Here is a 15,065-nt window from a genome sequence, read left to right as displayed (position 1 = left end):
TTTTAGTCAAATAACTATCTACTCAGCATGTTTATTTTTAGTCAATAATGACATGTATTGACTATTTCCATTGTAAATACCTTGTGAACGGTAGCTTGTAGCGATTTTTACCAAGAGACATATTTTACGTAGAAAGTCACGGAAATGTATATTTTTTCACTTAGTAGTTTTATACAGGTACGGACAAAAAGATATTACTCTTCAAAACTATTAAAACACATGTACGCGCCCTACAAATAGCAGTCATGTTGACATCAAAATCAGATTTCTCATGCCAAAAAACTCCCAGACACCAATTTTCATCCAAATATTGACGTTACTTCAGAAATTATTTGGAAAAAATCGAAATAAAAATGAAACTTCTACCCTGTATCTCCGAAACTAAGCATTTTAGGACATACATTTACATAAACTTTTTTACTTATTTTTATTAGTAAAATATGTTGCCGAAGTTTCCGGAATACAGTTCGGAACACCCTGTATAGTATGACTTTTAAATCTTTTTATATTATTTGAAACGTTTGAAATTGTTTAAAAATTATTTATGGTGCGTGATAAAAAATAGGATAGGTTCTCTTCACAGTAAAAATGGTTCTTTGTGCATCGGCTGTATGTCAAACTTACAGCCTCGCCACAAAAAGTGTCATTTTTACTCCTACTAAAACAATATACTATTCTTTAAATTTTCATGAACATTCAGTTTTTAGACACTCTGTATACATAAATAATTGTTGATTTTTAAAATATTTATTCGCAAACTAGGGAGATGATAGGTGTTAGGTAATAGATAAAACCCAGTGGATAAATTTAGTTCTTCCCAAAAATCATCGGAAGTAATCAAATTGTTTTAGATTTCGAAATATGCCGTTATAGGAGTCAGCAAGGCGCAACTTTTCTATAAGATATTCATTCTTTCATCTCTTCTGGTTTGAGATATTTTAGTACTGTTAATTTTTATACAGGACACCTTGTATATATGATTTATTGCTTATTGAGATATTTGTTACTATTTTTAAATATCGGTTTAAAATATATTTTTGTATCCCTGTAGTTATTTATTTGGAACACTTGGTTATAAGTCAATTAATTCAAGAAAAATATACATTTTTTATTGGATTTTTTGTATTTGGTTGATGCTTTTAAGACCAACGAAACAAATGTATACCATTGTATTTATACCATTGTATTTATACCATTTTATTAGTGCTTCCTTGTATGAATGACTGACTGCTAGTTATAGTTTAGGAAAATATTTAGTTAGATAACACTTATTACCTTCTTTTTTTCTTTTACAGCTAGAAGAACTGGCGGTGAGTAACCACATGGTCACAGCTACAACTACCTTATGGTTTAACGTGGGTATGGGTAAAGAGTTCCTTATAATATAATATGTATAAAACAAAAACAATTTAAAAGGATTGCTACATTCAGGTAACGTCTTCTTCAGAAATGGAATATCTTTCCGAACAATAGAATTAATTAAAAAGTGAAATTGAAATTAAAAAATTAGAAAATATACATACTGTATTAAAACATTTTAAGATAACGTAAGTACACTTTGGTAGTGCCTTATAAGTATATGTACATGGACGCTGTGCATTGCACAGTGTGCACGTCTCACTTGTACGCTGCTTCTATCATATCAACTGTTTTATCCAAGTAGAGTTGGAAGGTTTCATAACATCCAAGTCAGATAGTATCTAGCCTACTTACTTCGATGTAACGGAGTCTTCCAACTTGACTTGTATAAAACAGTTAATACAATATAAGCAGGGTACAAGTGAGACGCACTCAGCATTATTAAAAGTATAGTTATGGCAGCATCAAGTGTACTTGGTCCAAGTACGTGTCAATCGGCCTTAAGTAACTTATTTTTCTACATAACTTTTAGTTTATATACTTTTCATAGATATACAGGGTTGTTCACCACATACGACACGGAGTATTGTAGCTAAACGATGAGATTTTTACAAATTGTAAGTTTTGGGTTCGATGAAGGACTATTAGAGGTACAATTTAAAAATAATTTTACAAGATACAGAGTGTCCCAAATAAGTAAAAAATATCAAAGTTGTATTTTTTTAAATGGAACACCCTGTATATTATTACATTTTTAGTTTCTACGATTAAAATAAAGGTAAATTTGATTAAGGTTTATTATACTTAAACCTTACCGTTTTTGAAATATTTTCAATTTTGTGAAATTGCAGTAAAAATTTTAAGGCTTCATTTCTCCAAGGGTATCAAAGTTTTTAATACTAAATATTTACTGAAGTTTATTTACTGATCAGTTATTGTGTTGTAATAATAAAAATAATACTACCTTATACAGAGTGTCTAAAAATTTATTTTAAATAATTATTAGCTTCAAACGGCAATAACTTGTTTAATTTAAATGGAACACCCTGTATATTTTACGAGAATCAGATGCACAATTTAATTGTCTATCAAATTATATTATACCATTTTTTACCTATCTCTTTAAGTTTCCGTAGAAAATGCATTTTCTTGTAATTTAGAACTTATTTATCAATATACCCATGGACTATTGACATTTTAGATTATTTTTAAAGATGTACCAAATTTTTAAAGAGTACAGATACTAATATTGTCGATATAATTCGTTTATTTCATTAAAAAATAAAAGAAACTGTTTAAATATTTGATTAATAATAATTGCTCCAAATACTAAAAAACTGAATTTTGTATGGGCATTAGACAGTGTGATAAAAAGTAGCACCTTAAAAATGATATTTCATTGTTTAATAAATTCTTATTTATAACAACAGAGACTTTAATTTGATAACTTATTATTATATTGATTTCTGACTCAAATCCACATTTATTTATAATAATTTATTAACGAACACAATTTTATTAAGTATGTAATTAATTAGTATATGGGCGGAAATAATGGTGTTATATTTAATTAATGGTATACTCTTTTATAAAGATTTAAATAGTTTTGTTTTTGCATACAAATGGCCTAGTAATATTATCGTTTTGCTAAAAACGATAATATTACTAGTCTGTACATTTTGTACATTTGTTGCTTTAAAAACAATCTAAAATGTCAATATTCCATGGATATATTGATAAATGAGGTCTAAATTATAAGAAAATGCATTTTCTACGAAAACTTGAAGGGGTAGGTAAAAAATGGTATAATACAATTTGATAGACAATTTAATTGTGCATCTTATTCTCCTAAAATATACAGGGCATTCCATTTAAATTAAAGAAGTTATTGCCGTTTGAAGCTAATAATTATTTAAAATAAATTTTTAGACACTCTGTATAAGGTAGTATTATTTTTATTATTGCAGCACAATAACTGATCAATAAATAAACTTCATTAAATATTTAGTATTAAAAACATTGTTACCCTTGGAGAAATGAAGCTTTAAAATTTTTACTGCAATTTCACAAAATTGAAAATATTTCAAAAACGGTAAGGTTTAAGTATAATAAACCTTAATCAAATTTACCTTTATTTTAATCGTAGAAACTAAAAATGTAATAATATACAGGGTGTTCCATTTAAAAAAATACAACTTTGATATTTTTTATTTATTTGGGACACTCTGTATCTTGTAAAAATAATTTTAAATTGTAGCTCTAATAGTCCTTCAACGAACCCCAAACTTACAATTTGTAAAAATCTCATCGTTTAGCTACAATACTCCGTGTCGTATGTGGTGAACAACCCTGTATATCTATAATAGAACTTGCGGTACACCGTGTAAAACGCAATCAATATCAGAGCTTTCTTCTATTTAAGGAAAAGAAGAAATTAGCGGGCAAAAAAGGAACAGGGAAAAAATTTCTAGTAACTATGGAACTGAAAAAAAACATGTATATTAAATCCGATTTTAATGATACAGAGGTAGACATAATTGTTCTAAATACTCAGATTTGAATGAAAATAATTGTAGAAAACACCAAATTGTTTTCTTATAAAGAATAATAAAAAATAAATATTCTCTGAATGTTCGGGAAATACTCTAAGCTTTCCCTTATCTCGGTACATTCTTCCTTTGTTTACCCTTATTCTCTAAAATTAAATCTCCCTTTTCTTAACAATTAACCGAAGGAAGAAGCAATTGGGTCGTGCATCTTCCAGGTACTCTGCCATTCCCGTCACGTGTCCCTGTTTATCCTCGATCGAGCAGGAGAATTTCTTACTGTTTTTAACCTCCTTAGAGCTCCTTACATCCTGTTAAGGCTCCCCTACACTTCGGTTATTTTGCACGGTTTTAACCGACCGGGTAGGACTCGGTAGGTTAAAAACGTCAGTGCATGTGAGTGTTTGGTTCAATTTTGCCCATTCGTTCATATTCTGTCTTCGCCAGATATTTTAACCGTACGGTTTGATTCGTTTGTTCCTTCCCGATAGTGTATGGTCATAATCCGTGCAGTTTTATTCAAGCCTGTGGCGTGAGGAGTTCTTTATACATTTTTTCTCCACATTGCCCCGTTTTCTTCTATTTTTTTTTGGTTTTTTGCTGTTTCTCGAATTCGTCGTACTTAACTACGGCCTGGATAAAATGAACTGACCAAAATGAGACAGTGTGTACAGGTTGCTTGTCCGTGCTTTCTACCCGCGCGGGTTTAACTGTACGGTTAAAACTGAACGTGTACGGAGGCATTTACTTCTACAGGTCTCTATTTTTGAGTTTGGTTTGTGTACCGACTGAGTTTTGCGATAGTAAGGGACCTTTTCTGTTCGACAATTACGATTAAGAAAGTCAGAGACGTACCTAGTAAAATTTAGAGCTGTAATTAATCAAATGTCTAATTCCAGATTAAGAATATAAATAGGCAAATTTTACTCTACAGGCTGTTCCATTTTGGTGTGTTTTATGAGGTTCTCGTTTATGGGTAGAGATACAAAGATGCAGTTTTCACATCATTGTACTACTTTTTTTTGATATTCAAAATGCTCCACACATATTTGTTAGTCCTTTGGTTTTTGAAATACGATTGATGTGAATTTGAAAATGTTACATTTTTCGACCTCCTTTGTATCTCGGTTATCTTATAAATTATCGAAGACTTGAAAAGTTCCATAGAGTTTTTTACGTAGAGCTCAGTGACGTAACTAGATTTGGTAATTCTTAAAATATGACCCAAATTATTTTTTTAAATGGAATACCCTAGTATATTTTATAGTATATTTTTTTAATTTCATTTGTCTTCTTATGAGCTTTTTAAAAATATACTATACTCTATACTTATTTTCATAAATAAGGTAAAACATTTATTTAGCTTTTTACCATAGGCAGCCGGTTTAAATTAGATAATCAAAACAATCAAATAATATATTCGACGTCAAATCTTGGTTATTACACGCCAGTTTCTGTGTATAGAATTATTGCACAAATGCATCAAAAATATCAACAACTCTGTTTGCTGGTATGTTGGCTAAAAGCTGCACAAGTTGGAAAGCAAAATTATAGTTAAATTAAATTTAATAAAATAATAATACTCTTTTAAACTAGTTTTTTTTTGAAGGGGTGGGGAAAAATCTTGCATTAGACACCGTTGGGTAGTGTCGGATTCTACCGACTAAAAAAACCCTCCTCGCATTCCAACGCTCTATCCAGCTGCAAACCGCTTGCGCATTACTTCTGCTCAAGGGTGTCCATACGGTATTTCGCCGCACTCTATTTTTTTTTGTTTTGTATTACTTAAAAACAGCTCTCAGGGATAAACTAGTTACGCCACTAGATTATACGTGAAAACTGTACGGAATTCAGTTTTCACCTTTTCGATAGGCTATAGGATAACCGAGATACGAGGGGAGCCGAAAAATGTAACATTTTCAAAATTGCTCTGTATTTCAGAAACCAAGGGGTCTAGGACAAATCTATGTGTAGCATCTTTAGTTTCATAGAAAAGTAGCACAGTGATGTGAAAAACGCACCTTTGTAGCTCTGCTTATAAACGAGAAACCCTATAAAACACACGTAAATGGGACACCCTGTATAAGACGAAGGTCTTAAGGTATACAAACAGAAAAATGCTTACATTCCGGTTATTTATAAAAAAAATCCCAAGAAGTAAAAGAAAATTGTAAAAACCAGCGACACATTATCATAGATTGTCATTTAATATGTCAAAGCTTAATATGACCCTTTTATTCGATCACACGGTATTCTTATTCCTTAATATATTTTGAACGCGGTGCCACACGAAATAAACGAACATCGTTCTACGTTAATTGGTCAACGCGGGGAAGCAGGAAACTGCGGAGAAGGCGAAGAAAGGTTTTGCGAAGGTTCGGGAAAGAACAGTGGTAGGAATTCCGCTCGACAAAACGCTTAATTACCTAATACAATTTCGAGCTAAGACAAAGGAAAAGAGAACAAAGACCAAACAAAGGCTGGAACGTGCAAATCCAAGTGTGCCATCGTTCGGTTAATAGGTCTCGAACATTTTTTACATTTCGTTTATTTTTGTAATCGTTTTAAATATTCTCAGTTATATTCTTATGAAAACTTACCAAAAGTACATAATAAACATACCATCTAGTAAAAAGTTAAATATATTTTGTAGATAAGTACATACATACATACATACTTCCATTACGAGTATCAAATACTCACTGACGAGTATGTGACACGCATCAGAAGATGTTCACGCAAGGCGTTTTTTTTCATGAGCTTTTCTGTGACTGAAAAGCCCGATAAGTGATGTTATCTGTCTACCGCACTCCGGACATTCAAAAATCTCATTGCTTTGTTGCCTCTTAACTTTTTGGTTGTCGCTGTTAACTGGGTTTACAATCCTTCTCCATTGCGTTCTATATTGTGAGCTGCTTCTTCCCACTCAATCTGCATGTTAACCCCCTTTTCGTGAAAAATATCCTTGTACCTTTTGAGTTGTCCACCCGGCCTCATCTTACCCTCTACAAGTTCGCCGTAAAGCAGAGACTTCGGTATGCGGTTTTCTTGCATTCTACCAGCCCGTCTTAAGCGGAATTTTGTAATCATGACTTCAATACTCTCGCAGTTAGCCTTTTCAAGGACCGATATGTTAGAAAAATGGTGAGACCATTTTATTCTTAAGAGTTTTATAAGGTGTCTCCGTTGCAACTTGTTTAATGCGTTCATGTGTCGGCCAAACCACACCCAGGTTTCGTTCCCATATAACATGATGGGGATTATTATTGCTCGGTACACTGCAAGTTTAGTTTTTGTATTCAAGTTATGATTGTAGAAAACTCTGTATTTTAATTTCCAGAATGCCCTTGAGGCGCTGCTAATCCTGTGCTGAATTTTAGAGTTGATATTGGCCATTTCCGAAATCAATCTGCCGAGGTAATTGATTTCCGCTACATATCCCAATAGTTCTTCTCCGATTTTTATAGCATTGTTGTGATCTTCCGGGGGAGTGCACATGATTTTAGTTTTGTCGATGTTCAGCTTAAGGCCCAAAGTCTCGTATGCTCAGATATATGTAGAATGTAGAATGTTTAGGAGGGGCGTTAATCACCGCGACCTTATAGATCTATTGTGTGTTCCCCTTTCTTGAGTTATAACGAGTTATAACTCATCATACAGTCTCAGGGCTTTAAGAAAAGCCAGTATCTGAGACGGCTCCACAGGGGCCAGCTCTCCATCCTCGACATCAGACGTACCAAGGTTCATGGCACGAATGGTCGTCGTCTCGGCGCACTCAGTGATAAGGTGTTCTGGTGTTTCCCCATTTTCCCCACAAAATCTGCATTCGCCGTTGTTTCTCAGTTTTAGCCTACTGAGGTGTTTGTTGAGGAGACAGTGTCCTGTTAGAAACCTCGTAACAATCCGAAGATTGTTTTTACTTAAATCAAGGAAAACATAAGTTCTAAGGAACTTTTTCGAGTGTCTTAGACCATTGGAGGACACCCATTCCAAGTTACGGATGGAGTCTTCCAGATTCTTCAGTTCCGCTTTCAGTTGGTTCCCGTTTGGAAAACAGAACGGTTCTGGTCCAGTTAGTGGAGTGTTCGCTCTTTTTCTAGCTAGATCATTTGCTTTTTCATTGCCTTCTATCCCTTGGTGAGCAGGCACCCAGAGTAGGAGGACTTTATTTTCTTTGCCTAATTTGTTGAGCTTCTCTAGGCATTCTTTGACTAACTTCGAATTGATGGTTACTGAGTTGATCGCGTTAAGTGCTGCTTGACTATCGGATAGGATGGCAATTTCCTGTTTTCGATAGTTCCTATCTAAGATAAATTGTACGCATCTTTCGATAGCGCAAATTTCTGCCTGAAGGATACTGGGGTAGGTGCCCATTGGTTCGGAGTATTCAGTTTTCGGCCCAAATACTCCTATCCCTGTCCCTGTTTTGGTTTTGGAAGCATCAGTATACCACGTGATGGTATGGTCTTTTATATGCTGAGTAAGCGTTTCTTCCTTCTAATCCTTTTTATTACTCAATACTACAGTGAGGTGTTTCTCAAAGTTGTAAATTCTTGGTATGTCATCCACTGGGAGTTGGAGAAGTGGAATTTTCTTTTTGAGGGTGTTCCAAGCCCCTGACCTGAAAATTCTCCCAGTACTGTTTCCGTCAGTAACCATTCTAATTATTGTCGCATTGGCATAACTACCGACGACAATGTGCAGTGGTGTTAGGTCTAGAATGACCTCCATTGCTGCTGTTGGACATGTTCTCATGGCACCTGTGATGCAAATACATGCCAGTCTCTGTACTTTGCACAGGTTTTGCCTTGCTGTACATTGCTCTAGTTGTGTATACCAAGCAACTGATCCATAAATAATCGTGGGTCTTACTATCATGGTATACGTCCAGCGCAAAATGTTAGGCGCGCAGCCCTACCTATTTCCCGCCAGTCTTCTGCATATCATGAGAGCCTTTGTGGCTTTGCTCGTAATGTTCTTAATATGCCTGTTCCAGAGAAGTTTACTATCAAGGATTATTCCCAGATATTTCACTTCCTGTGATGGCAGTATTTCCTTTCCATCTAGATGGATTCTTTTCAAGTTTTTCAAACTTCGCTTTCTGGTGAATGGCACTACTGCGGTTTTCAGTCCTGCACCATCTCTCAGCGATGCGATGCTCAGATATATGTGTTCAACATTTCTTGTAATTGCTGTAAAGTAATATATAAATAAATCAAGTGCAGTAGCACAAATAGTAATGGAGGACTTAGAGGAAACAGTACTGTCAAAAATCACCTATTCGATACCGTTTTTCATTAGATTTGTTGACGATTGTATAATGGCAGTCTCAAAAAATCAAGTTGAAAACATGCTCAGAACATTTAATTCTTTAGAGAAAGAATTTATTGTTTTTTTTTCTATTTCAGTCTCTACAGGGTTGTTCACCACATACGACACGGAGTATTGTAGCTAAACGATTAGATTTTTGCAAATTGTAAGTTTTGGGTTCGTTGAAGGTTTATTAGAGCTACAATTTAAAAATAATTGTACAAGATACAGAGTGTTCCAAATAAGTAAAAAATATTATAGTTGTATCTTTTTAAATGGAACACCCTGTATATTATTACATTTTTAGATTCTACGATTGAAATAAAGGTAAATTTGATTTAAGGTTTATCACACTTAAATCTTACCGTTTTTGAAATGTTTTCAATTTTGTGAAATTGCAGTAAAAAAATGAAGGCTTCATTTCTCCAAGGGTATCAAAGTTTTTAATACTACATATTTACTGAAGATTGTTTATTGATCAGATATTGTGTTGCAATAATAAAAATTATACTTTCTTATACAGAGTGTTCAAAAATTTATATTAAATTATTACTAGGTTAAAACGGCAATGACTTGTTTAATTTAAATGGAACATCCTGTATATACGTGATTCAGATGCACAATGTCTATCTAATTGTATTATGCCATTTTTTACCTATCTCTTCAAGTTTTCGTAGAAAATGCATTTCTTATAACTTAGACCTAATTTATCACTATACCCATGGAATATTGACATTTTAGATTTTTTTAAAGCAACATATGTACAAAATGTACAGGTGGTAAAACTAATAATATTGCAAGCTCATTTGTTTACAAAAAGAAAACTATTTAAATCTTTGTAAAAGAGTATAATCAATTAACTTGGAGAAATGAATACAACATTATTACCGACCAAAAATTAGTTAATTATATACTGTTTTAATTAATAAATTATTCTAAATAAATTTGGATTTGACTCAGAAATCAATATAATAATAGGGTATAAAAATGAACGTCTCTGTTTTTATAAATAAGCATTTGTCAAAAAATTAAATAAAATTTATAATATCTTTATATTAAGTAAAATTTATAATATAAATAATTAGAATTGGTTGATTCGCCGGATACATAACTAAGGTGTTACTTTTTACCACACTGTCTAATACACATACAAAATTCAGTTTTTTAGTATTTGGAGCAATTATTATTAATCAACGTAAACAGTCAATTAATGTAGTTTGAATACTAGGATCATATTAATCGGTCTCTTTAACAAAGAATATGTAAACAGTTGTTTTTATTTTTGTATGAATGAAATAAGCAAACTATATCAACATTATTAGTATCTGTATTCTTTGAAAATTTGTTACATCTTTAAAAATAATCTAAAATGTCAATATACCATGGGTATAGTGATAAATGAGGTCCAAAATTATAAGAAAATGCATTTTCTACGAAAACTTGAAGAGATAGGTAAAAAATGGTATAATACAATTTGATAGATAATTAAATTGTGCATCAGAATCACGTGAGATATATAGGGTGTTCTATTTAAATTAAACAAGTTATTGCCGTTTAAAGCTAGTAATTACTTAATATAAATTTTTGGACACTCTGTATAAGGAAGCATAATTTTTATTATTGCAACACAATATCTGATCAATAAATAATCATCAGTAAATATGTACTATTAAAAACATTGATACCCTTGGAGAAATGAAGCCTTACATTTTTACTGCAATTTCACAAAATTGAAAATATTTCAAAAACGGTAAGGTTTAAGTGTGATAAACCTTAATCAAATTTACCTTTATTTCAATCGTAGAATGTAAAAATAGAATAATATACAGGGTGTTCCATTTAAAAAAATACAACTATAATATTTTTTACATATTTGGGACACTTTTTAAATTGGAGCTCTAATAGTCCTTCAACGAACCCAAAACTTACAATTTGTAAAAATCTAATCATTTAGCTACAATACTCCGTGTCGTATGTGGTGAACAACCCTGTATATTTTAAACAATATTAAAACAAATACTTTAGAAGCACTAAATTGCTTATACTTATGAAAGTCCAAAGACCCAACTATACAAAAACTACTGCCTCCTCTACTAATTTCCCAAGACGCTCACAATCCCCCCTCCGCTTCCCCTCGTGCACTTCGCACGAACCGTTTTCCAACATCCCCAGTGATTTACAGCCTCGTTGGTCCATTGTGGCCGGCAATTACACACGCGAAGACGCGTCCCCCCAACAGCTCCACAGGGCCCTCCCGGTGACTATTCTCGTGTAGTCGCCCTTGTAGGACCTCCTTATTGTTGCCCCGCTATGATTTAGGGGCTTATTTCTTGTGCCGAGTCTGGAGGGAGGATGGTATATTATTATGGAGTAGATTAGTGGTGGCTAACATAATGTAGGAGTATGCGAGAAACGTTTTATCATTTATTCCTCAATGGTTTAGTTAGCCGAGAATTTTCTGTCTTATTACAGTTGTTATTAATACTATCTATAGATATAAAATAGGTGTCTTCTGAAACATTTTGTATATACTATGTTTTTAAAAATACACCTGATAACATTCTGGAACATTATATTTATATTAATGATGAAGATTATAACTACACTCCAGACAATTCTAGATAAAATCTTGTTTCGAGTACTACTTATACTTATTTGTAAATTAGCGAATTATTGCATTAAGTATAGAAATTCTTTGTGTACATGTAATAATTACTTTATTCTGAAATAAATCCTCTTCTTATTCTTAGGTTAGTTACTATCGTTACAAAAGTTAATGTCTAATTAGTTTTTAAAGTTTTTTTGTTATCGTTTGTGCTTGTGATATGTGAAAATGGAGGACCTTCTTCAAGCATGGGAGATGGCGGATTTGATCCCTAAATTTCCAGGTAAGTTTAGCAATAATCCTACATTATTTGATAACATTTGTTGGAGGTTAGGGGGACTCCATTTTAATATGCACTATTTCGGAACCGAACAATCCCGATTTTAGAATAAACTAGTTTTTCCTAGGCCGAATATTAATCGGGTTCGAAAAACTATATAGTTTTCGTAAAATTCGGTAACGTGTTCCCTATGCTTTCAGTGGTTCGGGTTCGATCATGTTAGAAACTCTTGTTTTGGGAAGGAAAAATTAGTTTATCCTAAAATCGGGTTTGTCCGATAACATACATGAATATAAGAGTTGTACATGCTAAAAATTTTAATTTCCATTTACAATAGGTATGGAATATTGAAATATCACCAAAATATCCTCGAATATGGTTAATACTTTTTAAATTAGATTAACCAAACATCACCTAAGAAATTATATGCTTTTCGTAATAATAAAATACAATAAAACTGTGTAATTTCCCAATATAGGTAGATATTGAACAGCGGCATCGCTAATTAAAAACGAGAAACGACAATAAAAATTGTTAAAACATAATTGAATCATTCCAAACGCGTACATACCTAGTTTACCACCGGTGTATAAGAAATAATGCATATTAAAATGGAGTCCCCCTAACCTCCAACCAATGTCATCAAATAATGTAGGATTATTGCTAAACTTACCTTGAAATTTTGGGATCAAATCCGTCATCTCCCATGCCTGAATAAGGTCCTCCATTTTCACATATCACAAGCACAATCAATAACAAAAAACTTTATAAACCTACCCGACTAGTCGGCGCGTCTCGTGTCGCATGAGAGAATCTAATGGAATGAAGGTAGGAATCAGGAATGCACGTTGCGTTGTTGCTGTTGGGGATGGTCACTTAATATAAGAATAGTAACTTTTGGAAATGGGGTATTATTCTCGCGCCGAGAATAATATGTTTATTTAAAGTATACACCGATTTAAAGTAAAAGTTTTTAAAAAGTTAAGAATACTTATTATATAAAATTATTTATACTTCATTTAATAATAGTTTCTTCTTTGCTAAATGATTTTTATTCACTTGATAGTAATATAAGTTTTTCTTAAATATAAGTCATTTTATTCTTTTTGTTAGATTCAAAATTACTTAAAGTGACTAAAACTATATTTAAAAAGCAAGTGTAAAAGTAAAATAGAATTTTTATTCCGTGTATATATCGGGTGCGTCTCAAAAGTGGCTCACCCTTTTTATCACAACTTTTTTATTTTTTTAGATGAAAAACGAAATGTGGTATTATTTCTTGTTTCACGGGAAATGACTACAACTTTTAATTTTTAAATAGCACCCTCGGTATTTTTTTACTTTATTCAATAGAAAATGATACCCTTAATAGAATGACATATCATATGTCAATTTTTGACATATTTGCTTAAAAAAAATCGTATATTAAATTTCAATTTAGAGTACCATGGCTGTGTTAAAAACACTAATTTTTAATCAAAGAGCCTTAAAAAATAGATTTGATGGTCTAATGTTTTTCGTGTCTTGTCCTGGTCGGTTGAAAGATGCCCAAATCGTATTTTTAATCATATCTCAATTTTTTCAAATGGAACAAGTATAACTTATTAACATATTTGGAAAGAATATTTTTTCTCGTTTCTCTATCTCAAAAAATAAAAACTTATAGGTGTGAGCCACTTTTGAGACACACCGGGTATATTATGGATTTTAGTCTACATACGTATATGTTTCGCATTTTTAGGGCCTTTTCAAGAGTATCTTAAATACCAGTGTTGTTAAACCACCTTTTTGGATATTTTACGATTTCAGACTACTACACTGACACAAAGTGTGTTAATTCGTTTCTTCTTCAGATATTCTTTTTCATCGGTTTTAGGTGCCTATTAAGCTTACAATGCCCTGTCAGAAAACTCACTACATCTTTGACAGTCCCTCTGTTTTTGCGTATCAAGCTAATTGCGAGAGTATTGAAGTCATGGTTACAAAATCCCGCTTAAGATGGGCTGGTCACGTATGCAGAATGCAAGAAAACCGCATACCAAAATCTCTGCTTTACGGTGAGCTTGTAGACGGTAAGAGGAGGCCGGGTGGACAACTTAAAAGGTACAAGGACATTTTCCACGAAAACTTAAAGGGGATTAACATGCAGAATCATTGGGATGAAGCAGTTCACAATAGAACTCAATGGAGAAGAATTGTAAACTCAGTTAACAGCGACAACCAAAAAGTAAAGAGGCAACTAAGCAATGAGATTTTTGAATGTCCGGAGTGCGGTAGGCAAATAACATCACGTATCGGGCTTTTCAGTCACAAAAAAGCTCATGAAAGAATTCGCCTTGCGTGACCATCTTTTGATGCGTGTCGAAAACTCGTCAGCGAGTAATGGCAGTATATGTATGCTTATCAAGTCTGCTGTAATTTTTGGTGAATGTTCTATTATTTTTGCTTATCTCTGCCATGGGAACATTTTCCACTTTCCATTTTCTAGATATAATTGCTACGCTCACTCAATCACTCAATATATTTAGAGCATGAGCACAATACCACAGTAGTCTAAAAACCTCCGTGAAACCGAGTGCCTTTGGCGGTGCTTATAGTAGATTTTAAATTGTATGGGAGAGGTGAAGTTAATCACCGCGAACTTACAGTTCTATTGTGTCCTATTTTCTTGAGTTATATACTTGATATACCATACAGTGTCAGACAAAAGCATCCTCCAGTTACTTTGTAAGTTGTAACCATCTTAATAGTCTAAGAGCCAGTGAAAGGCTACCTGTATGTATTTGACCAGACCTAGGGTTTTGTACAGAGTCAGGCCTCTATACTTACTGTAGTGATGGGCAAACCTGTTATTTTTAGATAACAGTTGAAACTGTTATAGTTATTTATAAAAATCAGCCTAAAATGACAGCTTAAAAATAACAGGTTTCTTTATTTTACTGCTAAATATCTGAAAATATGAGGC

The 15,065-nt window shown here is 32.9% G+C and overlaps 1 protein-coding gene across 5 annotated transcripts in view; it reads left to right on the top strand.

Moving 5' to 3' along the window:
- LOC115884406 (tyrosine-protein phosphatase Lar) overlaps positions 1–15,065 on the top strand; it is a 693,925-nt gene that overhangs the window by 192,058 nt on the left and 486,802 nt on the right. The window contains exon 2 of one of the 5 annotated variants that reach the window (XM_030902966.1): positions 1,296–1,310. The exons of the other annotated variants lie outside the window; for them this stretch is intronic. Coding sequence (XP_030758826.1) covers positions 1,296–1,310 — 15 coding nt within the window. The remainder of the gene's footprint in view (positions 1–1,295; positions 1,311–15,065) is intronic. 5 annotated transcript variants of the gene reach the window in all.

This window comes from Sitophilus oryzae, unplaced genomic scaffold (assembly GCF_002938485.1).
Source record: "Sitophilus oryzae breed Bouriz unplaced genomic scaffold, Soryzae_2.0 scaffold_246_pilon_pilon, whole genome shotgun sequence".
Taxonomy (NCBI): Eukaryota; Metazoa; Arthropoda; class Insecta; order Coleoptera; family Curculionidae; genus Sitophilus; species Sitophilus oryzae.
The sequence above is the reverse complement of the archived record's forward strand: the minus strand, read 5'-3'. Positions and strand labels throughout refer to the sequence as shown.